Source organism: Neofelis nebulosa, chromosome 1, assembly GCF_028018385.1.
Source record: "Neofelis nebulosa isolate mNeoNeb1 chromosome 1, mNeoNeb1.pri, whole genome shotgun sequence".
Classification (NCBI taxonomy): domain Eukaryota; kingdom Metazoa; phylum Chordata; class Mammalia; order Carnivora; family Felidae; genus Neofelis; species Neofelis nebulosa.
In genome coordinates, this window is record NC_080782.1 from 125,191,102 (window position 1) to 125,217,553 (window position 26,452).

General features: G+C 37.9%; 1 protein-coding gene across 2 annotated transcripts in view; it reads right to left on the reverse strand.

Annotated features, from left to right (window-relative positions):
* The window catches only part of CTNNA1 (catenin alpha 1), a 178,589-nt gene that overhangs the window by 86,290 nt on the left and 65,847 nt on the right, over positions 1 to 26,452 (reverse strand). For both annotated transcript variants that reach the window (XM_058698412.1, XM_058698882.1), the window contains exons 6-7: positions 25,366 to 25,635; positions 22,254 to 22,457 (exon numbers count right to left, since the gene is read on the reverse strand). In XM_058698412.1, the coding sequence (XP_058554395.1) occupies positions 22,254 to 22,457; positions 25,366 to 25,635 (474 nt within the window). The remainder of the gene's footprint in view (positions 1 to 22,253; positions 22,458 to 25,365; positions 25,636 to 26,452) is intronic.

Sequence of the window (26,452 nt, forward strand, 5' to 3'; positions counted from 1 at the left end):
TGGTTTCAGGTCTCAAATTTAGATCCTTAATGCACTTTGAGGGGTTTTTTTTTTATGTTTATTTGGAGGCGGGGAGGGACAGAGAGAGAGAGAGAGAGAGAGAGAGAGAGAGAGAGAGAGAGAGAAAATGCAAGTGGGGGAGGGGCAGAAAGAGGGAGATAAAGAATCTGAAGCAAGCTCCAGGCTCTGAGCTGTCAGCACAGAGTCCAATGCAGGGCTTGAACCCATGGACCATGATGAAATCATGACCTGAGCTGAAGTCAGACACTTAACCAACTAAGCAACCCAGGTGCCCCATTTTAAGTTTATTTTTGTGTGTGATACAAGAAAGTAGTCATGTTTCATTCTTTTGCATGTAGCTGTCCAGTTTTCCCAGCACCATTTGTTGAAGAGACTTTTTCTCATTGGATATTCTTGCCTCCTCTGTCAAAGATTAATTGACCATATAATTGTGGGTTTACTTCTGGCCTTTCTATTCTGTTTCATTGATCAATGTTGCCTATTTTTGTGCCCATACCATACTATTTTGATTATTACAGATTTGTAATGTAACCTAAAGTCCGGAATTGTGATACCTCCAGCTTTGCTTTTCTTTTTGAAGGCTGCTGTGGCTACATGGGGTCTTTTGTGGTTCTAAACAAATTTTAGAATTATTTGTTCTAGTTCTGTGCAAAATGCTGTTGGTATCTTGATGGAGATACGTAGATTGCTTTGGGTAATATAGGCATTTTAACAATATTTGTTCTTCTAATCCTTGAGCATGGAACGTCTTTCCCTTTCTTTGTGTCATCTTCAATTTCTTTCATCAAAGTTCTATAGTTTTCAGAGTACAGGTCTTTTATCTCTTTGGTTAAGTTTACTCCTGGGCATTTTATTATTTTTTGTGCCACTGTAAACAGGATCGTTTTCTTAATTTCTCTTTCTCAGCTATTATACTGATTTTGTATCCTGCAACTTTACTGAATTCATTTATCAGTTCTAGTAGTTTTCTGGGGTAGTCTAGGATTTTCTACATTTAGTGTCATGTCATCTGCAAACAGTAATAGTTTTACTTCCTTCTTCCCAATTTGGGTGTCTTTTATTTCTTTTGGCTATCTGATGCTGTGGTTAGGACTTCCAGTACTATGTTGAATAAAAGTGGTGAGAATGGACATCCTTGTGTTTTCCCTGACCTTATGGGAAAAGCTCACAGTTTTTCACCATTGAGTATGGTGCTGGCTGTGGGTTTTCATAAGGCTTTTATGTTATGTTCCCTGCAGACCTACTTTGCAGAGAGTTTTTATCATGAATGGATGTTGTACTTTGTTGAATGCTTTTCTTACATCTATTGAAATGGTCATATGGTTTTTATCCTTTCTTTTACTGATGTGACATATCATGCTGTTTTGCAAATACTGTTCCACTTTTGCATCCTGGGAATAAATTCCACTTGATGGTGGTGTATGACTTTCTAATGTATTACTGGATTCAGTTTGCTAAGATTTTGTTGAGCATTTTTGCATCTGTATTGATGAGAGATACTGGCCTATAGTTCTATTTTTACCTGGTTTTGGTTACCAGGTGATACCAACCTCATAGAATGAATTTGGAAGTTTTTCTTCCTCTTCTATTTTGCAGAAAAGTTTGAGTGGAATGGGTATGAACTCTTCCTTAAATGTTTGGTAGAATTTACCTATGAAGCCATCTGATACTGGACTTTTTGTTTGTTGGGAGTTTTTTATTACTGATTCAATTTCATTGCTGGTAATCAGTCTGTTCAAATTTCCTATTTCTTCTTGATTCAGTTTTGGAAGCTTATATGTTTTTAGGAATTTATCCATTTCTTTTAGGTTGTCCAATTTGTTAGCATAGAATTTGTCATAATACTCTCATACTCTTTTGTATTTCTGTGGTGTCAAATGCTATATTTACTCTTTCATTTGTGATGTTATTTGAGTCCTCTCTTTTTTGTTTTATTTTTTGATGAGTCTGGCAACAGGTTTATCAATTTTGTTGATTTTTTTCAAAGAACCAGCTCCTGGTTTCACTGATCTGTTTTATTGGCTTTTTGGGGGGTTTCTATATCATTTATTTCTGCTAATAATAATCTTTATTATTTCCTTCCTTCGGCTGGTTTTGGGTTTTTTCTTCTTCTGGCTCCTTTAGGTGTAAGGTTAGCTTGTTTATTTCAAATCTTTCTCACTTCTTGAGGTAGGCCTGTATTGCTATAAACTTCCCTCTAAGAACTGCTTTTGCTGTGACTCAAAGATTCTGTACCACTGTTGTTTTCGTTTCCTTTTTTCTCTATGTATTTTTAGGACTTCTTTGACTTTTTGGTTGACCCATTCATTGCATAGTAGCATGTTATTTAACCTCCACATATATTTGTCCTTTCTCGCCAGTTTTTTTTCATGTGGTTGATTTCCAGTTTCATAGCATTGTAGTCAGAAAAGATGCGTGATGTGACTTGGATCTTTTTTAATTTGTTGAGATTTGTTTTGTGGCCTAATATGTGATCTATTCTGAAGAATGTTCCCTGTGCACTTGAAAATATGTATATTTTGCTGTCTTAGGATGGAATGTTTTAAATATATCTGTTAAACTGATCTGGTCTAGTGTGTCACTCAACGTCACTGTTTCCTTATTTTTCTGTTTTGATAATCGGTCCAGTGATGGAAGTGGAGTGTTGAAGTTCCCTACTATTATTTTATTACTATCAATTAGTTCCATAATTTTTGTTCTTAACTCTTATGTATTTGGGTGCTCCCAAGTTGGGTGCATAAATATTTACAATTGCTTTATCTTCTTGTTGGATTCTCCCCTTTATTATTATGTAGTATCATTGTCTTTTATATTACAGTCTTAGTCTTAAAGCCTATTTTGACCAGGGGCACCTAGGTGGCTTGGTCGATTAAGCGTCCAACTCTGGCTCAGGTCATGATATCACAGTCTGTGAGTTGGAGCCCCATGTCACGGTCCACACTAACAGTGCAGAGCCTGCTCATGATTCTCACTCTCTCCTCTCTGTCCCTCCCCTGTTTGTGCTTTCTCTCTCAAAATAAATAAAAACTTAAAAAAAAAAAAGTCTATTTTGACCAGTGTAAGTATTGTTACCCCGCCTTTCTTTTAACACCCATTTGTATGATAAATGTTTCTCCATCCCCTCACTTTCAATCTGCATGTGTCTTAAGGTGTGAAGTGAATCTCTTACAGGGAGCATTCAGATGGGTCTTATTTTTGTATTTTATCCATTCTGTCACACTATGTCTTTTGATTGGAGTGCTTAATCCATTTACATTCACAGCAATTACTGATAAGTTTATTTCTTTATTGCCAATTTGCTACTTGTTATGTGGTTGTTTTTGGAGACTTCTCTAATCCTTTCTTCTCTTTCTCTCTTCCCTCACAGTTTGTTGGCTTTCTTTAGTGATATACTTGGATTCCCTTCTCTTTAATTTTTGCATATATATTACCAGTTTTTGATTTTTAGTTACCTTAGGTTTGTCTGTAACATCTTATGCATACACCAGTCTATCTTAAGTTGATGGTCTCTTAAGTTTGAAATAATTCTTTACTCCTCTCCTGCCCAGATATATGGTGTCATACTTTATATCCTTTTATTCTGTGAGTCCCATCACTGATTTTTACAGATATACTTACTTTTACTGCTTTTGTGCTTAACTTTTTTTTTTTTGTCGTTGTAATCTGGCTACTTACATTTTTTTTTTTTTTTCATTTCAGTGCCTGAAATTCCACCATCAGGTTTTGCTTTGAGAATTTACTAAGAAAGAAAGAAAGGGGGGACACCTGGCTGGCTCAGTAAGTGGAGCGTGTAACTCTTGATCTAGGGGTTGTGAGTTCAAGCCCAGGTTGGGTATAGAGGTTACTTAAATAAAAGGAAGGACAGAAGGAAGGGAGGGAGGGAAGGAAAGAAAAAAGGAAAGGAAAAATGAGAAGGGGAGAAGAGGGGAGGGGAGAGGAGAGAAGAGTAAGGAAAAGAAGGAAGCAAGGAGGAGAATGCAAACATCCTCAAATAAAGCAATAGTGAAAATTGAGGAAAGGGGGTCATATTTGGTTTTTTTTCAACTAACATTTTAATTAAGAAATTATGACAGCTAAAAAGTAAATGTCTTCAGTTTTTTCCCTAGTTGCAGAAAATGCTTAAGAAGAATTAAATTCTTTCCATCATATTAATTTGTTTTTGTTGCCTGTTTCAGCCTGGTCTGGTAGCAAGCACCAGTAGATAAAAGAAATGAAGTACACAGCAAATTAACATGAATGGAAAAACCCTGGAAAGAGTTCATTATGGTTAATTTGACCTCTTGTTAGTTGCTATAATTTTGTACTATGTACACAGAGTGAAGTAAGACCTACTTTCTGCTTGTAAAATTGCTGCTGGCAATTTCTATGATAAAACTCAACAAACTTATGGGGCACGTGGGTAGTTCAGTTGGTTAAGCATCCCACTCTTGATTTCAGCCCAGGACATGATCTCACGGTTCATGGGATCAAACCCTGCATTGGGCTCTGTGCTGATAGTGCATAGCCTGCTTGGGATTCTCTCTCTCCTTCTCCCCCTCTGCTCCTCCCCTATTCTTGCATGCATACTCTTTCTCTCAAAATAAACAAACACTAAAAAAAAAAAAAAAACCTCAGCAAACTTCTGTGATTAAGCCTTAGGATCACTGAAACCCGTAAGGAGACTGCTAATTTTGGCCTATACTGGGAAGCAGCAACCCTATAGGATAAGCACCTACAGGTTTGGTAGGTACACCACAAAAGTCAGGAAAAGTCTGCATCAAGTAAACTGAAAACACATCCTGTTCAGCTACAAGCACTACCCCAAAAAGCAGTAAGAGCAAACATCTATTATAGATAAACAAATTAACGAATATTGGTTCAAACAGGCCACTTCACTGACAACCTCTGCTACAACTTTTTTGCTATTCCTTCAAGTTCATGTGATTCTAGACTATAGCTATGAGATACTACTATATATTTATGAGCACCACTGTTTCAACCAAAATCCTTCCCCAAATCCATTGTATTCCTCTCATCACACAAAAAAATCTAAAAAGGGGTGCCTGGGTGGCTCAGTCAGTTTAAGCATCAGACTTTGTCTCAGATCATGATCTCACAGTTTGTGGGTTGAAGCCCTGCGTCAGGTTCTGTGCTGACAGCTCAGAGCCTGAGCCTGCTTCAGATTCTGTGTCTCCTTCTCTCTCTCCCCATCTTGTGCTTGCTCGTACACACTCTCTCATTCTCTCTCTCAAAAATAAACATTAAAAAAATTCTTTTTAAATCTCAAAAGATTATGTCATTAATAAAAAAGGCTGATTCATTTCCATAGTACTTAGAGTTGTATAATCAAATTCTAGGTGATTATATGCAAAACTGTCAAGAGAAAAATCCAAAATCTTTAAAACGTGATGATTTAAGGACCAACAAGATGCACATTGCACAGATGTATCACTTTTCACAGAGACAAAATAAAAAGGAAGAATTGAAATGATACATGTTCAATCTGATTTCTGAGTTTTTAAACTACTTTTGGTTCAAAAACCTTTAACTCAACATATTCATAATTTAAATGAAATAGCCACACAAAACTGGAGGCCATTAGTCTGTTCAATACAAAGCCAGATTAAAGAGGCTGACTTTGAGACAATGTAGGCTTTTAATGTAACCAGTATCATTCTGAGGGCAATAGCAAACATGGACCCCATTTCAAACTGGGAAAAACATTCTTTACTTCAAATAGGATACAACAATTGCCTTGGCTCCTATCTCCTATAAGAAATATAATTTAAAACACTCATCACATCATTAGCACAGATATATGTGTATAAACGCATATAGACATGTACGAAAAAAGATGTGAATGTTTTTAAATAGCTTTACGATGTATACTGATTAGAATGTATATTAAGATATAATTAATATATAAATCACTCAATTAAAATGTACAATTCCAGGGGCACCTGGGTGGCTCAGCTGGTTGAGCATCCGACTTTGGCTCAGGTCATGATCTCATAGTTTGTGGGTTCAAGCCCCACGTCGGGCCCTGTGCTCACGAGCCTGGGGCATGCTTTGGATTCTGTGTCTCCCTCTCTCTCTGCCCCTGCCCTGCTTGCTCTCTCTCTCTCTCTCTCTCTCTCTCTCAAAAATAAAAAAGTAAACATTAAAAAAAAAAGTACAATTCCAGGGGCACCTGGGTGGCTCAGTCGGTTAGTTCGAGCCCCACATGGGGCTGTCTGCTGTCAGCACAGAGCCGGCTTTAGATCCTGTCTCCTCTCTCTGCGCCACCCCTGCTTGTGTGCACTCTCACTCTCTCTTTCTCTCTCTCTCTCAGAAATAAACATTAAAAAAAATTTTTAAGTGTACAATTCCATGTTTTTTAGTATATTGATATGTGCAACCATTACCATTAGAACATTTTCATCACTTGTATCCTTTAGCTATCCACCCACATTCTTGCATGTGAATTTTTAAGGACTAAATTTTCAATATCCATGACATGGTGACCACACTTGATTTTAAGTTTCAAGTTATAAATGTGTTGTCCTTCCCTTAAAAGTAATTTTTAGTATTCAGTCTAAATTTGCTCCTTAAACCTCCAGAATCACAATCCATTCTCTTTCAAAAGACTCTTCAGAGGAATGCCTGAGTGGCTCAGTCGGTTGAGCATCTGACTTTGGCTCAGGTCATGATCTTGCGGTTTGTGGGTTCGAGCCCCACATTGGGCTCTGTGCTGACAGCTCAGAGCCTGGAGCCTGCTTTGGATTCTCTCTCTCTTTCTCTCTCTCAAACCTAAATACACATTTCAAAAATAAAAAATTTAAAAAAATTTAAAAAAGACTCTTCAGATAACTCCTATTTGGGGTAAAGGGTACAAAAAGCAATCGCAACTCTAAAGTATGCTCCTGCATACAAATGCAACACATTTAAGCCAGCTATCAACAATTAAGTAAAAATACATAAAAACAAAGCCCATAAACAAATTTCACAATGTTTCTATCTAGTATTACCTACATGAAAAGTATTCTATGGCATGTGTCTTTCTTGCTTGAGTTTACAAAAGTAGAAGCTGGCACCAAGTCCAAGAGTGCTGAACTTAACAGGGCCTTAAAGAATGTTAGACACTCTCTTCTTCCACCCACATCAAATATACACCCCCTAAAACTGTTGATTCACCGGATTCTCAGCTGCCAAAGAAAGTAGACTAGCTTAGTGTTTGACATTTCCTTTTGGCAGTCATTAGTCCTTAATGTGTCACTGTCTAGAGACTAAATGGAATAGTTTCCTTTCTACTTTAGCAGATAATTTTCTTGGGCCTGAGGAAACATATCAAAGACTAAATCCACCCTACAAAAAAAGCTGCCAAATGAAGATATTATAATATGAAAATAACAATATGATCAAAACACCTCTCTCCACAAGTCCCTAATCTAGAGTCTGAGCAGGAACTTTATACACAGGATCAAATTAAAGGGGAAAAGGCAAATATTTCCCAAGACCTCTGATAATGTCAGTGAGCCACCCACTAACAGGGGGAAGGAGGACTGTTTCCAGCCAGCTTTGCTTATAAAACAGTTCTTTAATGTGTCTTCATTCCCACCAAGCCAAGAGGTTTACCATCCCCTGCCTACTAATTTATATCTAATTCTAAATCTATTGTTGTTTCTCCCTTCACCCACTCCTCAATACCAATCAATGTCAACCTTGTCGTTTTGTCTCTGTATATCCTATTTAATATAGTTTCATGCTTGCTCCAGTGCTTTACAATAATAAAAGAATTTCATTTGTACTTTTTTTTTAAACTCCATTGTATCAGTATTATCTCTTCTGTGCCAGATCTCTTCATTCTTGTTTTTGCCCAAAGAAAGAATACTAAAAAAGGAAAAACATGGGGCACCTGAGTGGCTGAGTCAGTTAAGTGGCTGACTCTTGATTTTGGCTCAGGTGATGACCTCACAGTCATGAGATGGAGCTCTACATCAAGCTCTGTGCTGGGGATAGGACCTGCTTAACATTGTCTCTTTCGCTGTCCCCCACCCCTCTCCCCACACACACAAAAAAAAAAAAAGGAAAAAGGAAAAACAAGATAGTTAACAGTAGACAGGATGTTCATATTCAAGCAAGGCTTTCTCTAGCTATAGGCCATGCCTTCATAATCAACAGCAAAAGCAAGGACTCAAAAATCATTTGAACAACAAAATAGTGTTTAAGCCACCAATAACTACTGAGGCATCTTCTCAATTAGTAGGAAATCTCACGAACAGAAATTATTCTCCCCGCATTAAGCCCTGACTACGACCATTTATTCAATTCTATTCAATCAAAGTCTAGTGAATAACAAGGTAAACATTACTACTAAACTATGTAACAGTCAAGTTGAAAACAAACTAAAAGTTTCGCACTATACATAATAGAGCTTTAAGAAATGACTCAGGGAAGGGGCACTTGGGTGGCTCAGTGGCTTGATTTCGACTCAGGTCATGGTCTCAAGCTTGGTGGGGTCCCCATGTGGGGCTCCGCACTGATAGCTGACAGCATGGAGCCTGCTTGGGAGTCTCTCCCTCTCTCTCTCCCTCTCCCCCGCTCACACTATTTCTCTCAAAATAAATAAATCAACTTTCAGAGCCTGGTGGCTCTGAGCCTGGGTGGCTCAGTCGGTTGAGTGTCCAACTTCAGCTCAGGTCATGATCTTGCAGTTCATGAGTTTGAGCCCCACGTAAGGCACTGTGCTGATAGCTCAGAGCCTGGAGCCTGTTTCAGATTCTGTATCTCCCTCTCTCTCTAGCCCTCTCCTGCTCACTCTCTCTCTGTCTCTTTCTCAAAAACAACTAAATAAACTTTAAAAAAAAAAAAAAAAAAAGGAAAGAAATTACTCAGGGGAGGGCAATGGCTCTGCTAATGCTTGAGGAACTAGATCATGGAATGCCTAAATGATTAAGCAATAACCATTTTCTACCTTCTAAAAAAGTGCTTACTAAGAATTTAGCCAAAAAAACGGTATCATCCAATAAATACACTAGTTTTGCTTCTTTTTGGAGAAAAAAGAGACCAAATCTAGTGATAAAGGACACAAGTATACAAGAACCCAAGCATAGCTCAGCAAGTAGCCTTACAAGTACCAATACAGGCAGCCTCAGATCCTCTTAGCTGGTTGCATCCTTCTCCAGTCTCAAATACCTGACCCATTCTTACCCTCTATGCTGCCCATCTAATTCATAGCTGCTGCTCAATCACAAATTCACTCTACCATGACCCCTCATGACTCTAACTAATGTCATAATTTCCTCCTTTAGTTCCCATTTACTAATTGTATCATTTTCTCATTATTTTCCCTTACAAATCCTCAAGAGAATCTAATTGGCCTAAGAGACAACACAGGCCAGCCTATGAACTGGGGTATGGAGAAGGGGGCTGGATGGTCTTCCAGAGGTTGCAAGACAGACAAATGCCCTCAGAAAGGCAGTAAAGATGGCAAGAACTATGTCCTTAGACATCTAATACCCTACTACTCAAATAACCATAGTGATGATGAGATATCTTTTTTTTTAAACTTACTATGGGATTTTCCAAACATGTCCAAAAGAATTAGGAACAGTAAATCAAATTCCTTATGCAATGTCACCAAGCTTTAACCACCATCAACCTTCTGCTTTCCTGTTTCATTTGTGATATTATTTTGTTGCTGGAATATTTTTAAACACATCCACAACACTGTGTCATTTAATAAGGGGTTCTCCTATATGTACCATTCTCCATAAATCTATGTTCATATTTAAATATTAAAATCATGTCAACTCTTGAGAGTTGAAAGAACCAGCACTTGACCAAAGCCTCAAATAATAAATAAACAAACAACCATACAGTTACTGACATTCATCATTATAACCTAAAATTAATGTAATTCTTGATTCAGGGTAGCTTTAAATTAACAGCTAATTTTGTACTTGCTAAGAAACCCTAGTCAAGAGAAAAAAATTTTTGATTTTAGCTTCTAGAGTTTGCGAAAATGAAAGAGCTGTGGATATAGCAAAGAAGAGCTAGCCAATAGAGTCAGCTTTAAAAAAACAATGATTAGACAGGGTGTCTGGGTGGCTCAGTCGGTCGAGCATGCAACTCCGGCTCAGATCATGATCTTGTAGTTCACAAGCTCGAGCCCCACGTCGGGCTCTGTGCTAACCGCTCAGAGCCAGGAGCCTGCTTCAGATTCTGTGTCTCCCTCTCTCTCTCTGCCCCTCCCCTGCTTGCACTCAATCAATATCTCTCTCCCTCTCTCTCTCTCTCTCAAAAATAAATAAAAACATTAAAAATAAAATAAAAATTAAAAAACACTGATTAGAAATTTCCAGTATTTAAAACTGGATTTTTTTTTTTTCTGAATGCTATAAAATTTAACACTGCTTTAAAAAAGAAAAACCAGGGGCACCTGGGTGGCTCAGTCAGTTAAGCATCTGGACTCGTGATTTTGGCTCAGGTCATGATCTCACAGTTCCTGAGATGGAGCCCCAAGTCAGGCTCTGCACTGACAGCATGGAGCCTGCTTCGGATTCTCTCTACCCACCTCTCTGCTTCTCACCAAACCACACATGTGTGCTCTCTCTCTCTCTCTCTGCGTAAACAAACTTGAAAGAAAGAGAAAGAGAAAGAGAAAGAGAAAGAGAAAGAGAAAGAGAAAGAGAAAGAGAAAGAGAAAGAGAAAGAGAAAGAGAGAGACCAACAAATGTCCTCCTAACACTTTTGAGTCCATTTCCTCAATTAAGAAATTTTAATAGTCACTTCGAAAAAGTCAAGGGGCAAGGGGATCCTTTATCACAAGAGAAGTCACTAAGGGTATTTATATGAACAACCAACTTTTAAAAACCAATTTTCCCACATACAATGGTTTTATATATTTTTCACAGTACATAATCATCAAAAAAAAAAAAAAAAAAAAAGCAGCAGCAAGATAAGTAAGTTCTGCTTCCCGGCAACAAGTATACTTATGATTATGAGCTTTAAAGATGATAACTGGATATCACTGGTCAAATATTTACAACTTTTCTTACACCGTATTTCAAAGTTCTTTATACCAAGGAATAATAATCAATGTTCATACAGACACAAAACAAAGGCAAGCCAAAACATAAATCTTTTCATTCCTAGAAGAGGTTTCGTATTTAAATCTACAAAACCAATAATTCTGCCTCAAAGTAGAAAGAAGTAATTCAGGACAAGTAAGCTCTGACATTAAATTTAAAGGACAATTAGCAAGGAAGCCTTGAAATAAGATGCTACACTGCATTCTATTTGGTAGACAATTACAAAATGCAAATTTTTTACTAAACCGAAAGTCAGACAATCTGCAACTGGAATAAAACCAGAACAGGAGGCCAATCATTTCAACACATCTGAAAATAACACTTGTAAGACAATTTACTGTCCAGATGTTTTAGCATAAATCACTGCAAGAAAGTATCTTTCTTATACTATGTCTCCAAATCATGCCATTATGAAAAGGTCCCGGTGCCATTTTCAGAGAATGACCAAACAAAATCAGTTCTCAGCAGTCTCAGAACTGATTTTGGTTCTAAATATCCATATTCCACTTTAAAATAAATAAGCTATTTAGTGACTGTCAAGCACTTACTTAGCAGTCATCAGATGTTGAACACAGATTCAACCCAAAATAAACAGAAAGAATAAGGACATTCACTTAGAGAAGAAAACATCACATTCCACAGACTTTCACCCTTCTAATTTTATATTATGACTAAGAAATATGAAAACCAAACTAACTTTCAAGAAAGCAGGACTGAAATGAGAGAAAAAGAAATTTCCTAGCACAGCAGACTATACCTGTCTCTGGCAAGGACAGTTTGGAAACTCAAGAGTTTTTATTAACTACCATGAGTCTTCTAGAACACGTAATTACAAAAAAATTTGAGATCAATGGACAGAGGCGCCTGTGTGGGTCAATTGGTTGAGCGTCCAACTCAATTTCGGCTCAGGTCACGATCTCATAGTTCAGGGAATTAAGCCTGGCATGGGGCTCTGTGGTGGCCACACAGAACCTGCTTGGGACTCTCTCTCCCCCTCTCTCTCTCCCTGCCCCTCCCCCACTTGCTTGTTTGCTCTTAAAATAAATAAACATTAAAACACAAAGATCAATGGACAGAAAATATTAATGAAGAAAGTTATGACTGATAAACTTTAATTTTACATGTATGTCACATATGGACATTCTAGATAAAATAAACAGGTAGCCTCCCAAAACACCTAGTTTGCCCATTTAAACAATTACAATATTCTAAATGAATTAATTTCTTATTATCAACAGATGACAACTTTGCCCAAAGTAAAGCCTACTCTTTGGGCCAAAGAGAATAAATGAAGAAAAAGGAAATATATTACAACTTTCTAAAACAATGCCAATTTTCAACTGTATAGCACTTTATAGTTTTATGTTCATATCAAGTAAGTTATCTATTCTCTACCACTCCCCCCCACCAAGGGAGGAGGGAAAAAGACACTTCTTGTCAGCTGTGATTTAAATGCTTGAACTGAAGATCATGCTGACTGGGGGTGTGGACTACCACTTTGGCTCTTTGCTCCGCGAAGAGAGCACCAAGGAATAGGAGTTGTCACCCAAAGCCAGGAAGGACGTGCCACTCTTTAAGAGGGAACAGCCCTGGGGCGCCTGGGTGGCTCAGTCAGTTGAGCATTCGACTTCACCTCAGGTCATGATCTCACGGTCTGTGGGTTCAAGCCCTGCATCAGGCTCTATGCTGACAGCTCAGAGACTGGAGCCTGCTTCGGATTCTCTATCTCCCTCTCTCTGTCCCCTTCCCCGCTGGTGCTCTATCTCTCTCTCTCAAAAATAAATAAACATTAAAAAAACTAAAATAAAAAAGAGACAACACCTTCAGTCTCAGTCTATGCAGATCCCTGTTTACCTTGTTCTTAGCTATACTTCATTTATTGCTCTTTTGTTTCAAAGCACTTTGATATGTTTTGTAATACCACTACCCATTATCCCACCTTCATCATTTTACCTAGCCGTGTTTGATTGGTTCTCTGTGCCTTTTAATAAGATCACATGGAAGAGCAGATATTAATGGCCCTGTTTTATAGTTGAGAAAGCAGCTCTGGAGAAGTTACTTGATCAAGCTTTAGTAAGTCCTATTCTATGGAAGCATAAGCTTACTGCACACGGTCTATAGCATCACATGTGAAAAGTACTCTTGGCTTGTGAGTTTGAGCCCTGCATCAGACTCTGTGCTGACAGCTCAGAGCATGGAGCCTGCTTCACATTTTGTGTCTCCCTCTCTCTCTGCCCCTTCCCTGCTCACACTGTCTCTAGCTCTTAAAAATAAACATAAAAAAAATTTATAAAAAGAATTAGTGAATATGGCTACAGGCTCCCCATAAACACTAAAAACATACTATGAGAATGCTACAAACAACTCCTTGCATATAAAATTTCTCACTAATTGGATAAAATGGACCAATTCCTTTAAAGTCACAAACTTCAAAAATTTATCCAAGAAGAAACAGATAACCTAAATAGTCTTATATCTATTAAAGAAACTGATTTTGTAATTTAGAACCTTCAAAAGACTTAGTTGTCTGGACTAAATTAAGTCTCAGCAAACTTTTATAAATGGCCAGAGAGCAAATATTTTAGGCTTTAGAGGTCATTTACTTTTAGTTTTAGATGTATGTCACATATAGACATTCTAGATCACAACTACTCAACTATGCCACTGTAGTAGAAAAGCAGCCATAGATGATAAGTACACAAATGGACAGAGCTGTGTTCCAATAAAATCTTATTTACAAAAATAGGAAGCAAGACAGACATGACCTGAGAACTATAATTTGTCAACTCTTGCCCTGGATAACTAATGGCACTTTCAAATTCTAAACTTTACAATTCTATACTTCCATGGTCAAAAATCACATGGATAGGGGCGCCTGGATGGCTCAGCTGGTTAAGCATCTGACTTCGGCCTAGGTCATGATCTCGTCATTCCTGAGTTCATGCACCGCATCGGGCTCTATGCTAACAGCTCAGAGCCTGGAGCCTGTTTCAGATTCTATGTATGTGTGTCTCTCTCTGCCCCTCCCCAACTCTCACCCACGCTCTCTCTCTCAAAAATAAATAAACATAAAAAAAAAATAATAAAAATCATTTGGATAAATAGTTCAAGAAAAGGATGAAGCAATCACTATCACACATTGATAACAGACTATATTTTGACCAACACCTGTCAGAAATGTATATTATAGTAAAACAAAAAACCACGTAACGGATCACTTCAAACTAGTCATGAATGAATTATTATCTTAAAAAGATGAATCAAGGCCTTATTAAAATGAAAAATCCTCAATTTTCCCATGTTAATAATCCCTTGAAAATAAACACAGTACAGGATTATCAACAAAGCCTAAGGGGTACCTGGCTGGCTCAGTCAATGGCACCTGTGACTCTTGGTCTTGGGGCTATGGGTAAAAGCCCCATGCTAGTTTCACAGATTATGTAAACATGGAATCTTTAAACACACACACACACACACACACACACACACACACCTAAAAATTCAAGATGCATAAAATAAGGGTCTAAGTTTACTTCTGTCATTATGACCATAACAAACAACATCAAAAAATGTGGAGAAAAACACAAAAGAAAATTTATACTGCCTATTATCCCACCACATAGCAAAATTTACTAATAATGATGTGTTTAGAGGCTTAACCCTTTAATCCCAAACATTTTTTTTATATAAAATCTTTTCAAGTCTGTCGATATCCTAAGAGCATAAGGTAATATCAAGGATAGTCTAACAGCAATCTCACAGAGCCTAAAACCTAATCCATCTGCAGCCTGACACTGGGCAGGCTTCCATGTCTACTCCATCTTCCTAATCTCAAGAGACCATTCCACTACTGCTCCATTAGGCCAGTACCATTTCATTTAACACATAAACATGCATCTTTCTGAACATAAAAGGTTAAAAACTTGCCATTAATAAATACTGCAATTCATAACTCCAGAGTAGCACCCATAGCAAGTACCTTGAACCTCTTAGAAAGCAACACAAAATGTTCACTCTCAACTCCCACCATGAGAAAAATCACACAATTTTTGACAACTAAGATTTCCAAATTAAATAAATGCTGCTCCATCAATAGAAACAAGTCCGACACATGCTCAAATTTTGCATTCAATGCAGCATCTATTTATGCCTAAATTCTCCCAAATATGCCAGGCAGCTCACAGAAAAGCTTACACTAACAAATCAATAAAATCATATGAAAGCACAGCTATAGAACTATGAACTAGCAATGCAGGTGAGAGTTTACTGCAGGAAACTCAAAGGTTCAAACAAAGATGGAAATCATAGCATAATGTATAACAAAACTCAGCCTGGGTGGCTGCACACGGGAGCCAATTGAAACATCTGTAACACTCAAGTAACACCAGACAGCCTAGCCTAGCTTGAGAGGACACTATAAAAATCTTTGTGTTCCACTCACTTCAAGCAGCTATACCACACCTGGGTTTACCTTATTTAGGGTGGAGTATTTAATTTCATAACAGTCATCTATAAAGCGGTAACAGTGGAAAACTCCACAGCCATTAAAGATGATGATGTAAAATCGTATTTGCTGCTGTGAAGATGCACAATGATAAAAGTATTAAGAGTTCAGACTTTCAGGTCAGAGATCTCAGCTGTATGTATATTCATTTTTAAGCAAATAACCACCAAGGGTTATTATGGCAGTAAAATAGGTAATAATGTATGTGTTTTAGCACAGTGGCATATGGTATGCAGATAATCCTTACTTTTTATTTTTAAAGAAAAAAAGAAGACATGGTAAGAACAGATATGTATGTACATCTACACATTATGCACAATGGAGGCTGGAATGCTGGACACCAAAAATAGGTGGTAGGAGTACACGTGATATATAACGAACATAGAATTATAATCAGAAAAAAAGTAAGCTACTCTAATTTTGAAAATAAGAAATGCAGCACAAAATGATATAGTAACAAGCTCTTCGAAGACTCCTTCAAAGGCTGGGAAGCTCTGGCTTTGCTAATATGATTCCAGGAAGGCATTTGCAAAACTGAGAAGAGATTAGCATCTAAATTAAGTGCTTCCCTTCACTACAGTAACAATATATCTTTGAAAGTGACTATTAACTGCATCCTATTCATACATTCCTTATCAAATTATTATCCAAATCAAATAAAAATTTTATACCTGCTGTATTAACATAGTCAAAGCTCTCAAATATATGCCCAGTACAATACCAAAAAATGCCCAGTTACTGAATTCCTCTTTTAGGATCCTAAGACCACTGTAGCCAATGTTTTTGGGCAAGAACAAAGATAAAACTTATCCTTAAGCAACATCATCCTCACCAGGTCCTAAGTTCTACCCATTTTTTTTGTCTAAAACTAAAGTTTTAGGTATGAAAAATACAAGCTATGATAGCTACTATATATGGATACTGTACCATTTTGGACATTCAACGAGGAGGGTGATGCTAAACTCTTATCTACTCACCTTAACTGGTTGGTTACCCAGTAGTTACAACTACCCAAGAGAGATATAATGTGAACAAGTAATAAAAACTACTTACATAATTTTAAATTTTCTAGCAGCTGGGGGTGAGGGAGTGGGGAAGAAGAGTTTTGTTTATTTTTTGAAAAGGTCTGGGGGTTTGAAGATGGGTGTGGTAACAAAGACAAATAAGCGTGGTTACAGTAAATTCTACTACTGGGAAAACAACTCAAAGCAGATGCCCTAATAAAGGGTGAAAGCAACATATTGACAACCAGCCTATCCCTCAACAGAGCCCATGTCTGAGCTGACAACAGAGTCTGCTTGGGATTCTCCTTCCCTCTCTCTCTGAACCCCAAGTGCACGGGAACACACGTGTGCTCTCTCTCTCTCTCTCTCTCTCTCAAATTAAATAAAACATGGAAAAAAAAAGAGGGTTAAAACTATTTTAAAATTAAAAAAAAATTTTTTTAACCTCCATACAAAAAAGGAGAAAAAATTAGAATGCATATTCCTACATATGGTAGTGGTGGTTCAGTAATTTACTGCATATGCATAACTTTCAATTATGAAAAAATAGAGTGATAATTTTTTTAATTCAATTATATTTCATTTTATTTCAATCCATTTACTTTTAAACCTTTTAAGGTTATAACACCCATCCAAGCTGTTTTTCTTTCTCTAGAACCCTCCCAGGAGTAATCTTAAGCTGACAGAGCAGGAACAAATTAAACTTAACCACAATAACCACATTTCATTTCAAGGCAACCTGGAAATCATTTGTGGAACCACCAAGACCCATTCAATGTCAAAAGACCTCTACTGTCATCCATCTGAGGCATTTCCATAATGTTAAGTAAGTAAGGGTCAAATGCATTACTTTTAACATCAATATCTCTTAGCTCTCTACAGTTAAGTTAGCAATACAGGCAAAAGTAACTTCCAACACTTTAAACCACAATGCATGTAGGAACATTAAGGCTGTTGGCCTCCTGGCCCTTGGAGCCTTTAAGAGGGAGGGAGTCTGGCTCTCACCTGATGAATTAAATTTAACTCTACTATGACCCAGGATACCACTTTGCCTCACTGCTTGTTTCAGAGCACACGGTTTAATTTTTTCTACTAATGTCATCTGTATACTGACAGATCTACAGGAAGTAGAGGTAAACCACCCATGGCCTCCTTTCCTGTAACTTTCTAGAATGTAAGGCCCATAAGGGGAAGGATCTTTTTTTATTTTAGTCACTAATGTATCCCTAGCACCATGAATATCCAAAATTGTTCGTTTTATTCATTCTCCCAAGTCAGCATGAGTTTATAAAGCAATCACTTACTAAGTACCTCCTCTAGTATTACACTAGTTCCTGAAAGAGTATTTTAAAAATATTTCCTGTCTTTTAAAAGCTTAAAACACAGTTACAGAAATTACATGGATAAAGAAAATACAACTAAGCAACAATTCAGGGAAGTCAACAATTGGGTACAAAACTTCATCCAACAAAGAAATAATGCAGAATAGTGCAGTTTGAAATAGCCTTCAGCAAAGGGATGGGGGAAATGTGGGCCCTGAACCGAGAGCAGGTTAGGTTTTAAAGAAGTGGGAAAAGAATTTCAAACACATAATGAACTATGTCCTACTGAAGGCATAAGCTCAGGCTGGCCTGAGCAAGTAGAACAAACTAGAAAACAGAGAAACTGAGTAAAGCCTAGAATAAAGCAAAGGCAGTGAAGACAGTAAAGGACACATGCAATAAACCACCAGAGGAGTTTCTCTGCCATTGGAACCACCTGAGGAACTTTTAAAAATACTGTCACCTGGACCTCAATTCAGTGACTCTGATTTAAATGGGGTATAACCTACACATCAAGATTTCTTTTAGAGTTCCTCAGGGATTCTAATGTGCATCTAAAATTCAGAATCACTGCCACAGAGTTTGGAAAACCAATGGAACTTACTAAGTGGCAACACAGGATGAAGAAGCAAGACTAGAGACTATAGCAAGATTTTATTTTATCTATAAAAATAGTGACTAGTAAAAATTGTCATTATTATACATGCTCTATAGAGACCCTCTCAAAAGGAAACGATCAGTGCATCATTCCTCCTTTTACACAGTGCCCAGCACTCGACTTTGCATGTGACACATACTCAGTATGAACAGAGTGATAGGCAGACACTGCCAGTTGATTGTTACCAAAGGTTCTATATGTTTTTGAAAGCTTCATAAATAAGCAAAATTATAATCCCAGTTGCTTCTGCTTCTTGCAGACCCTATTACTTACTAAGCTTTCAAATGTGCTTCACTGCCCTCTCCCCCAAGCCCCCCACCTCCACTTTATCTTCACTCCATCACTTTTGACAGCACCTAGCCTGCTCAAGGTTACATGAGTCAATACAAAGGAACTAAATATTTTATCTTTAAGAAAAATATGCCCAGAGACAATCTTCTAAAATATAATCTGAATCTCAGGGTGACTGAGTGGGTCAGTTTGTTGGGCATCTGACTTTGGCTCAGGTCATGATCTCATAGCTTGTGAGTTTCAGCCCCGCCTGAGTCTTGGTGCTGACAGCTCAGAGCCTGAAGCCTGCTTCAAATTCTGTGTCTTTCTCTCTGCCCCTCCCTTGCTCATTCTCTCTCTGTCTCTCAAAAATAAATAAACATTTAAAAAATTTTAAAAATAAAAAATAAAGTATAATCTGAATCTCAAGATAATATCTTTCTAAATATCCACCATGATCTTTAAATTTAAGCCAAACAAAGATCATTCTTCCGTACATAGATCCGTACAAAGATCTAGTTTTCCGTACATAATAAAATGTTATTATGTAAGAGTGATGTTATAGTCTTCAGGTCTTCAAGTATAAATGAGCGTTTCCTATGTTTACTTACATCCACAGCACAAACTGAAAATATTCCTTGTATGACACTCTGGAGAGAAACTAGAAGGTTACTCACGACCAGAGACAACTAGCCCAAGATCCAACCAACCCCAAGACTCAAGGGATCATTAGGAAGCTCTCATATGCAGAATGGTTAGGAAGCTCTCATATGGAGCAATAAGAACAAACTTACCACATATTCTTCCCCCCCCAAAGACTGTTTTCAAAGCGTTTTCCTAATCATAACTGCATTAGATTTTTTTTTTTTTTTTTTAACCACTACTGTACTACATGTGATAGCAGATAACTGATCCACACACATACCCGGAGTCCGTTGTTTCCCTGTTTAAAACTTTTTTAAAATTTTTTTTTAAGTTTATTTGTTTATTTTGAGAGAGAGAGAGAGAGAGAGAGAGAGAGAGCGCGAGCGAGCAAACAGGGGAGGTGGAGGGGCACAGATAGAGAGACAGAATCCCAAGTCATACTGTCAGCACAGAGCCCAATGCAGGCTGGAACTGACATACCGTGAGATCATGACCTGAGCTGAAATCAACAGTGGGACACTTAACCGACTGAGCCACCCAGGCGCCCCCGTTTAAAACTCTTACTATCACGGGGCGCCTGGGTGGCTCAGTCGGTTAAGCGTCCGACTTCGGCTCAGGTCACGATCTCGCGGTCCGTGGGTTCGAGCCCCGCGTCGGGCTCTGGGCTGATGGCTCAGAGCCTGGAGCCTGCTTCCGATTCTGTGTTTCCCTCTCTCTCTGCCCCTCCCCCGTTCATGCTGTGTCTCTCTCTGTCTGAAAAATAAATAAACGTTAAAAAAAAAAAAAAAAAAAACAATTTAAAACTCTTACTATCACGAACCATTCTTCAAATTATCCATTTTTTTATATTTTCTGATTTTCAAACTTAGATAAGGTTTTTTAAATGTGCACCACATTTTCACTATGACTTATCAACTGCTTTTTCCATTTGATTTAACTAAGCCTCTAATCTCATTTTTCTGAGGTAGACTGCATATGATCAAAACATGGCAATGGCTTAAAAAATTCAATATGCTTCACTAACTTCACAATATGGTAGAAACAAGATAAACACACTAAGGCATTCATCCTCCCCCTAGGAACTCCATCATGACCCACTATTATACGTTCACTTAAATAGGCATATAAGTGAACAAATAAGATGTACAGCAAATGAATAAATGAGAAAGTATCAAGACCTCTCCCTGAAAAGCATTAAACAGGCAAAAATCACTAGTAAGAACCAGTTTGTATTGTTCCTTTTCCCTTTAAAATGATTTTATATAAATTTTATTTAATTTATTCCTTTCCTGCAACAGTAAATATTGGGTACAAGGTATAAATTACAATAACTCCAAGCGTTAAACAACTGGAATTGAAGTATTAAAGGAAATAGGAAGATAATGACAACAGAAATAAAAATTAGTAGATACAGTATTACCTAAAGGAAAAAATTTTTCACAGCACTGCTTTTCTTTTTCTATTTTTTAACAGCACCAGTTTTTATTTTATTTTATTTTTTTAACGTTTATTTATTTTTGAGACAGAGAGAGACAGAGCATGAACAGGGGAGGGGCAGAGAGAGAGGGAGACACAGAATTGGAAGCAGGCTCTAGGCTCTGAGCCATCAGCCCAGAGCCCGACGCGGGGCTCGAACTCACGGACCGCGAGATTGTGACCTGAGCTGAAGTCGGACGCTTAACCGACTGAGCCACCCAGGCGCCCCATCAGCACCAGTTTTTAAACACAAACCTTAAAAATTCAAAATTACTACTCAGTTTGCCTAATACAGCTCTAGTTGGTAATTACCTAGTCTTATGACGTTCTATACGGTTCATGAAAAAAATTCCCAACTATAAATATTTTCACCATTCTTTTTTGCCCAAAATTAGATGGCCACCTAGATGTGATAATGGAAATTTTGAGGATACTGAAGGCCATTATCCTTAGGACATGGGGGCTGAAATATTTAGTGTTTAAGCAACACAATGTCAGCAATTTACTTCCAAATGTTTAATAGAAAAAAATGTTATATGTATGTATATATCTATAGAAATACACCATATATTTATATAAACAAACATACACATGTATCTAAATAATAACTAATGAATCTAGATAAAAAATAGGTGTTCACTCTATGATTTTCACAAGTTAAAAATTTTTCAATATGAAAAGTTGGGAGAGGCGCCTAGATGGCTCAGTCAGTTGGGTGTCTGACTTCAGCTCAGGTCCTGACCTCACAGTTCATGGGTTCAAGCCCCACGTCAGGCTCTGTGCTGACAGATCGGAGTCTGGAGCCTGCCTGAGATTGTGTGTGTGTGTGTGTGTGTGTGTGTGTGTGTGTGTGTGTGTCTCTCTCTCTCTCTCTCTCTCTCTCTCTCTCTCTCTCAAAAATAAATATTTTTTTAAAAAGATGGGGAACATAGAACCCCGTTTATTTATGCATTCCTTGAAAATTCTGCCCCACGGTAAAGGGTCACAGAGCCAAGAACATACTTGTCATTTTTAGTTAAAACATCTCAGATCCAGGGGTGCCTGGTTGGCTCAGTTGGTCAAGCATCTGACTTTGGCTCTGGTCATGATCTCACAGTTCAAGCCCCACATCGGGCTCTGTGCTGACAGGTCAGAGCCTGGAGCTTGCTTCATATTCTGTGTCTTCCTCTTTCTCTCTCTGCTCCCACCCCTCCTCTGTCTCTCAAAAATAGACATTAAAAAAAAAAATTTTTTTAAACATCTGAGATCCAGCATCTGTTATGAAAAACACCTCTTACTTCAAAGAAAAATTCGAATACTCACATTACCCATGTACTCTGAGAGCAAGTCTTGCAGGGCCTGGCGGACAGCATTACACTCTGCCACAATTCTCTCACGCCGGTCATCACGTGTGCAAGACGAGTCAGCCATCAGGGCAGCCCCACTGATGATGCTCTCTAGGCGCTCCTCCAGGGAAGGCCTAAAGCGCTCCTCACTGAAGCTCAAGGGATCCACAATGATTTGTTTCTGCAGAGAAAAGTGTTATTGAATCTTAGTGCTCATTTCTGTTCCCTCCATTATTCAAGAAGGTGAGGAAAGTATTGATCAGAAACATCAAGATTTAATACAAAAACTCCAATGCCTAAAAGCAAGTTATACTTCTTGGTAGATGAGAGACATACAAGTTGCCCTATGGTAGATACTGTTCTCAAAGGAACTGGAAGCAATACTTCCAACTGAATGGGGCCTAGGTAAGATCTACCACAAATGCAAATATAAATTATGCCAGCATAAAAATCATGTTCATGCTACTGAATCTGAACATCTACATGTCAGCTTACACATTATTAGTGAAGTTACCAAATGAGAACTGCAAGGAAAATAAGTTAGCTCTCTTTTCCTTTTCTACGTAGAGTATAAAACTGCTCCATGACATTAGCCAAACTATTTCACAGCAAAAAAACAATAAAAACAGAACGACTCTATCCTCAAAGTTTGAGAAAGAGATGCATTTACAATCAATTCCAATCTATTTTCCTCATCTTACACATCTCATCTAACTGTATAAATAATGCAGTCAAATTTATCCTGTTATGTCTAAATTAGAGGCTTTCTTTACCTAAAGGCTTCCAGCTATCTGTGAGAGATGATAACAATCCATCCCAACAAAGCCACCCTGTGAAGTATAACTGCCCCAGTAAGAAGAAATCCTCACTGTCTCCTCTTCACTCCCCCGACTCCACTTAAATCCAACTTTACCAGTGATGCATGAGGTGAGGTCACAAGCAAGCTTTAAGTACAAGGTCAAACATCAAATACCCCAAGGACAGCAGCTACTGGCCTCCCTCCAACTTTTCCACTTGATACAATTTATTCTGACACTGGTAAATGTCTGTGCAAATATTTTGCATTTAACTTTTTTTTATAGGGACTATTCTTACGCACTCATTTCAAGTTAAATGCCAAGTTTTTTCTTTAAAAAAGCTTGCCCTTTGCCAGTAAGTATACATCTATTTCTTCTTTCCCTTCCCAAGAATCATCAGTTTCAAAACTGAAAATGCAATGCCTCAAGTTCATTATTAACCTATGTTTTAACGGATATTTTTCTTTTTTACTGTGTATTCAAAACTGAATACACAATGCCTTCTGACCAACAGGAATGAAGAATGAATCGTGATAGAATTTTGATAGAGTCACTGAGCTGCAACAGGCTTATGATCATTTCGTCCAACCCCCTCATTATATGAAGTTTCACTCTAGCCCTAAGAGGTTAAGTGGGCTCTGGCAGTTACTACTCAAGTTAGGGCAAAATGTAATCCTTAGTGCCTTCAAAGAGGCCAATACCTAAAACTGCCAAATCTGAGGGGGATGGAAAAAAGTGCCAATAAATTATAAGATGCATGGTAAATGTTTGCTATAATGTCATTTAATGTTTAAGGCTCCAGGGTAAAAAGTCAGTTCTAACACCATGATCTGTAGAATTAACACTGTCTTTATGATATATGAAGTCTTAAATCAGCCATGTACATCAGCAAGGATCAGTTGCCCAAGCCAAAGTAAAAGGTGAGACAAAGTAAGAAAAGTTAAAGGCAAGGAAAAACTTTAAAACAAAATGCACTCCATTATATAGACTCTATATTTCAAAGTATTCCTACTTATGAAAAGATGCTAGCCACAGGCTAGTCAATTTTCTATGTTAATTAAAAAAATAGAGGCACCTGGGTGGCTAAGTCAGTTAAGCATCCTGACTCTTAATTATGGCTCAAGATCATGATGTCAGTTGTGAGTTCAAGCCCTGCATCGGTCTCTGCATTGACAGTGTGGAGCCTGCTTGGGATTCTCTCTCTCTCCTCTCTCTCTGCCCCTCTCCCACTCATAATCTCCCTAAATCAATCAATTAATTAATTAATTTTTATTATATTTGTTAAATATTTGTAATTATTAAATATTTATTAAACTTATTTGTTTGTTTATAAAAATGTAGGGGTGCTTGGGTGGTTCAGCTGGTTAAGTGTCCAACTTTGGCTCAGGTCATGATGTCACGGTTGGTGACTTCAAGCCCCACGTCATAATCTGTGCTGACAGCTCAGAGCCTGGAGCCTGCTTCGGATTCTGTGTCTCCCTCATTCTCTGTCCCTCCCTTGCTTGTGCTCAGTCTCTCTCAAAAATAAAAAAATAGATGTTTAAAAAAACAAATTTTTTTAATGTAACCCAACCAGTTGGCTTAAAAAAAAAAAACACCTTAAAAAAAAATCTTAAACTGCTGCCATCTACTGGAAGCCATGAGGCATTGTGGGTAGAAGTTTTTGAAAAAAACACAAAAACCACCAAAACAATTAAGGTTAGAGTTGATACACAGAACAGTGTGCACACAGAATGCATACAAAGAACAGACCCACGGCATCATCCATAAAAGATAATTATATGGAATTATGCTAAGGAAGTATTTTAGGCCCAAATTTCCTTCCACTTGATTAAATTTTGTGATTATTGAGAAGTATATCATCTAGGCACACAAGTAAGGACAACATTGAAGATACTCTGTGGTAATCACTTATGATGTGTCTGTGGGCTCCAGGCAGGAGACTCTACATACACTTTGCCTCTATATCTCAGAGAGCTTTCATCTACCAAATGGTTAAAATCTTGGGTGAAATCAACCAAACTCATATCTTCAACAGAGAATGATTGGATAGGACACATAAGTTACATAAAAGAATTCATAAGTTTAACACAAAAGAAAAAGAACAAGAAAAACGTTGTAGGCCAAGTCAGATCAAACTGACTGAAGATTTCTAAAATTTCTTTTGACACAGATTACAAATCTAAGTAGAAATTGAACTTTCATCAGAAACCTTGATCACATTTCCCTAGAAGTCTCTTAACTTTGGGTGGATGGTCGAGAACCTGATGTTTCTTCCCAAGTGTAACTTACATCAAAGTTATTGAGCGCATAAGCCAGTTCTCCTCCTCCTCCACCCTGGTGCTGGGAAGCATCGTCTGATGCAGTGGCCTGGGCTGCATTGGAAATGCCTGTGACCGCCTGCTGCAGCTGCTTATATATCAGGTCTCTGTTAGCCTTATAGGCTGCAACATCAGGGTGCTGGAGGCATGCCTGGGACGCAGTATAGAGGATCGGAACATTTTTCTGCAGGATTCCTCTGGCTGCAGCCATCTGATCACGATGGCCCACATCTTTCAGTTCCTATAAGAGGAAAACAAGAAATTGGAGCAGTCTTTATATGGGTTGTAATCATAAAAAAACTTGTCAGTAAATGCTGAAAAGTTAAGAATTTCTACTAATTAGACACAATACTTTCATTAACAGTTTAGCTTCATAACAAAGGAGGCAGCCTGGGTCAGTACATAGAGTTCAAACTTTTCCAAACCAGACACTTCTGAATTTGAATCTCCAGCTCTTTTACCTGGCTATTGTGATCTTATTTAAAATTCCCATCCTCAGGGCACCTGTCTGGCTCTGTCATTAGAACATGAGACTCTCTTGATCTCTAGGTTCTAAGTTCAAGCCCCATGGTGGGTGTAGAGATTACTTAAAAATAAAAATCTTTAAAAATAGAATAAAATAAAATCCCCATACTCAGTTTCACCTTCTGTAAAACAGGAACATAATATATTTGTCTTCTAACTGTCCTGAGGATCAAATGGGATAATGCATGTAAGCCACCTAGCATAGCACTAACTAAAAATCAAAGCACAAAATTGACTAGGCACCTTCATCACAACTACATAAAGTTGTATGTACCTATTCCAACCAAATTAGAAAAATCATTCAAATACACATTTAAATAGGGTAAGATTTAGTTTGAGTACTTGTCATTAAGTCACAAAAGTTCATTATAAGAGTTTTGTTAATTTGGGCTGGGACACCACAGATGTACATGAACTATGCAAACCAACTAGGTGAGGATGCGCCAAGCTGTTCTCTTAAGTACACAACTCCCCCGCCCCACTCCCCATCCCAAAGATGGCCTTAGGACATAGGTCATTAAGGCATAAAGTTG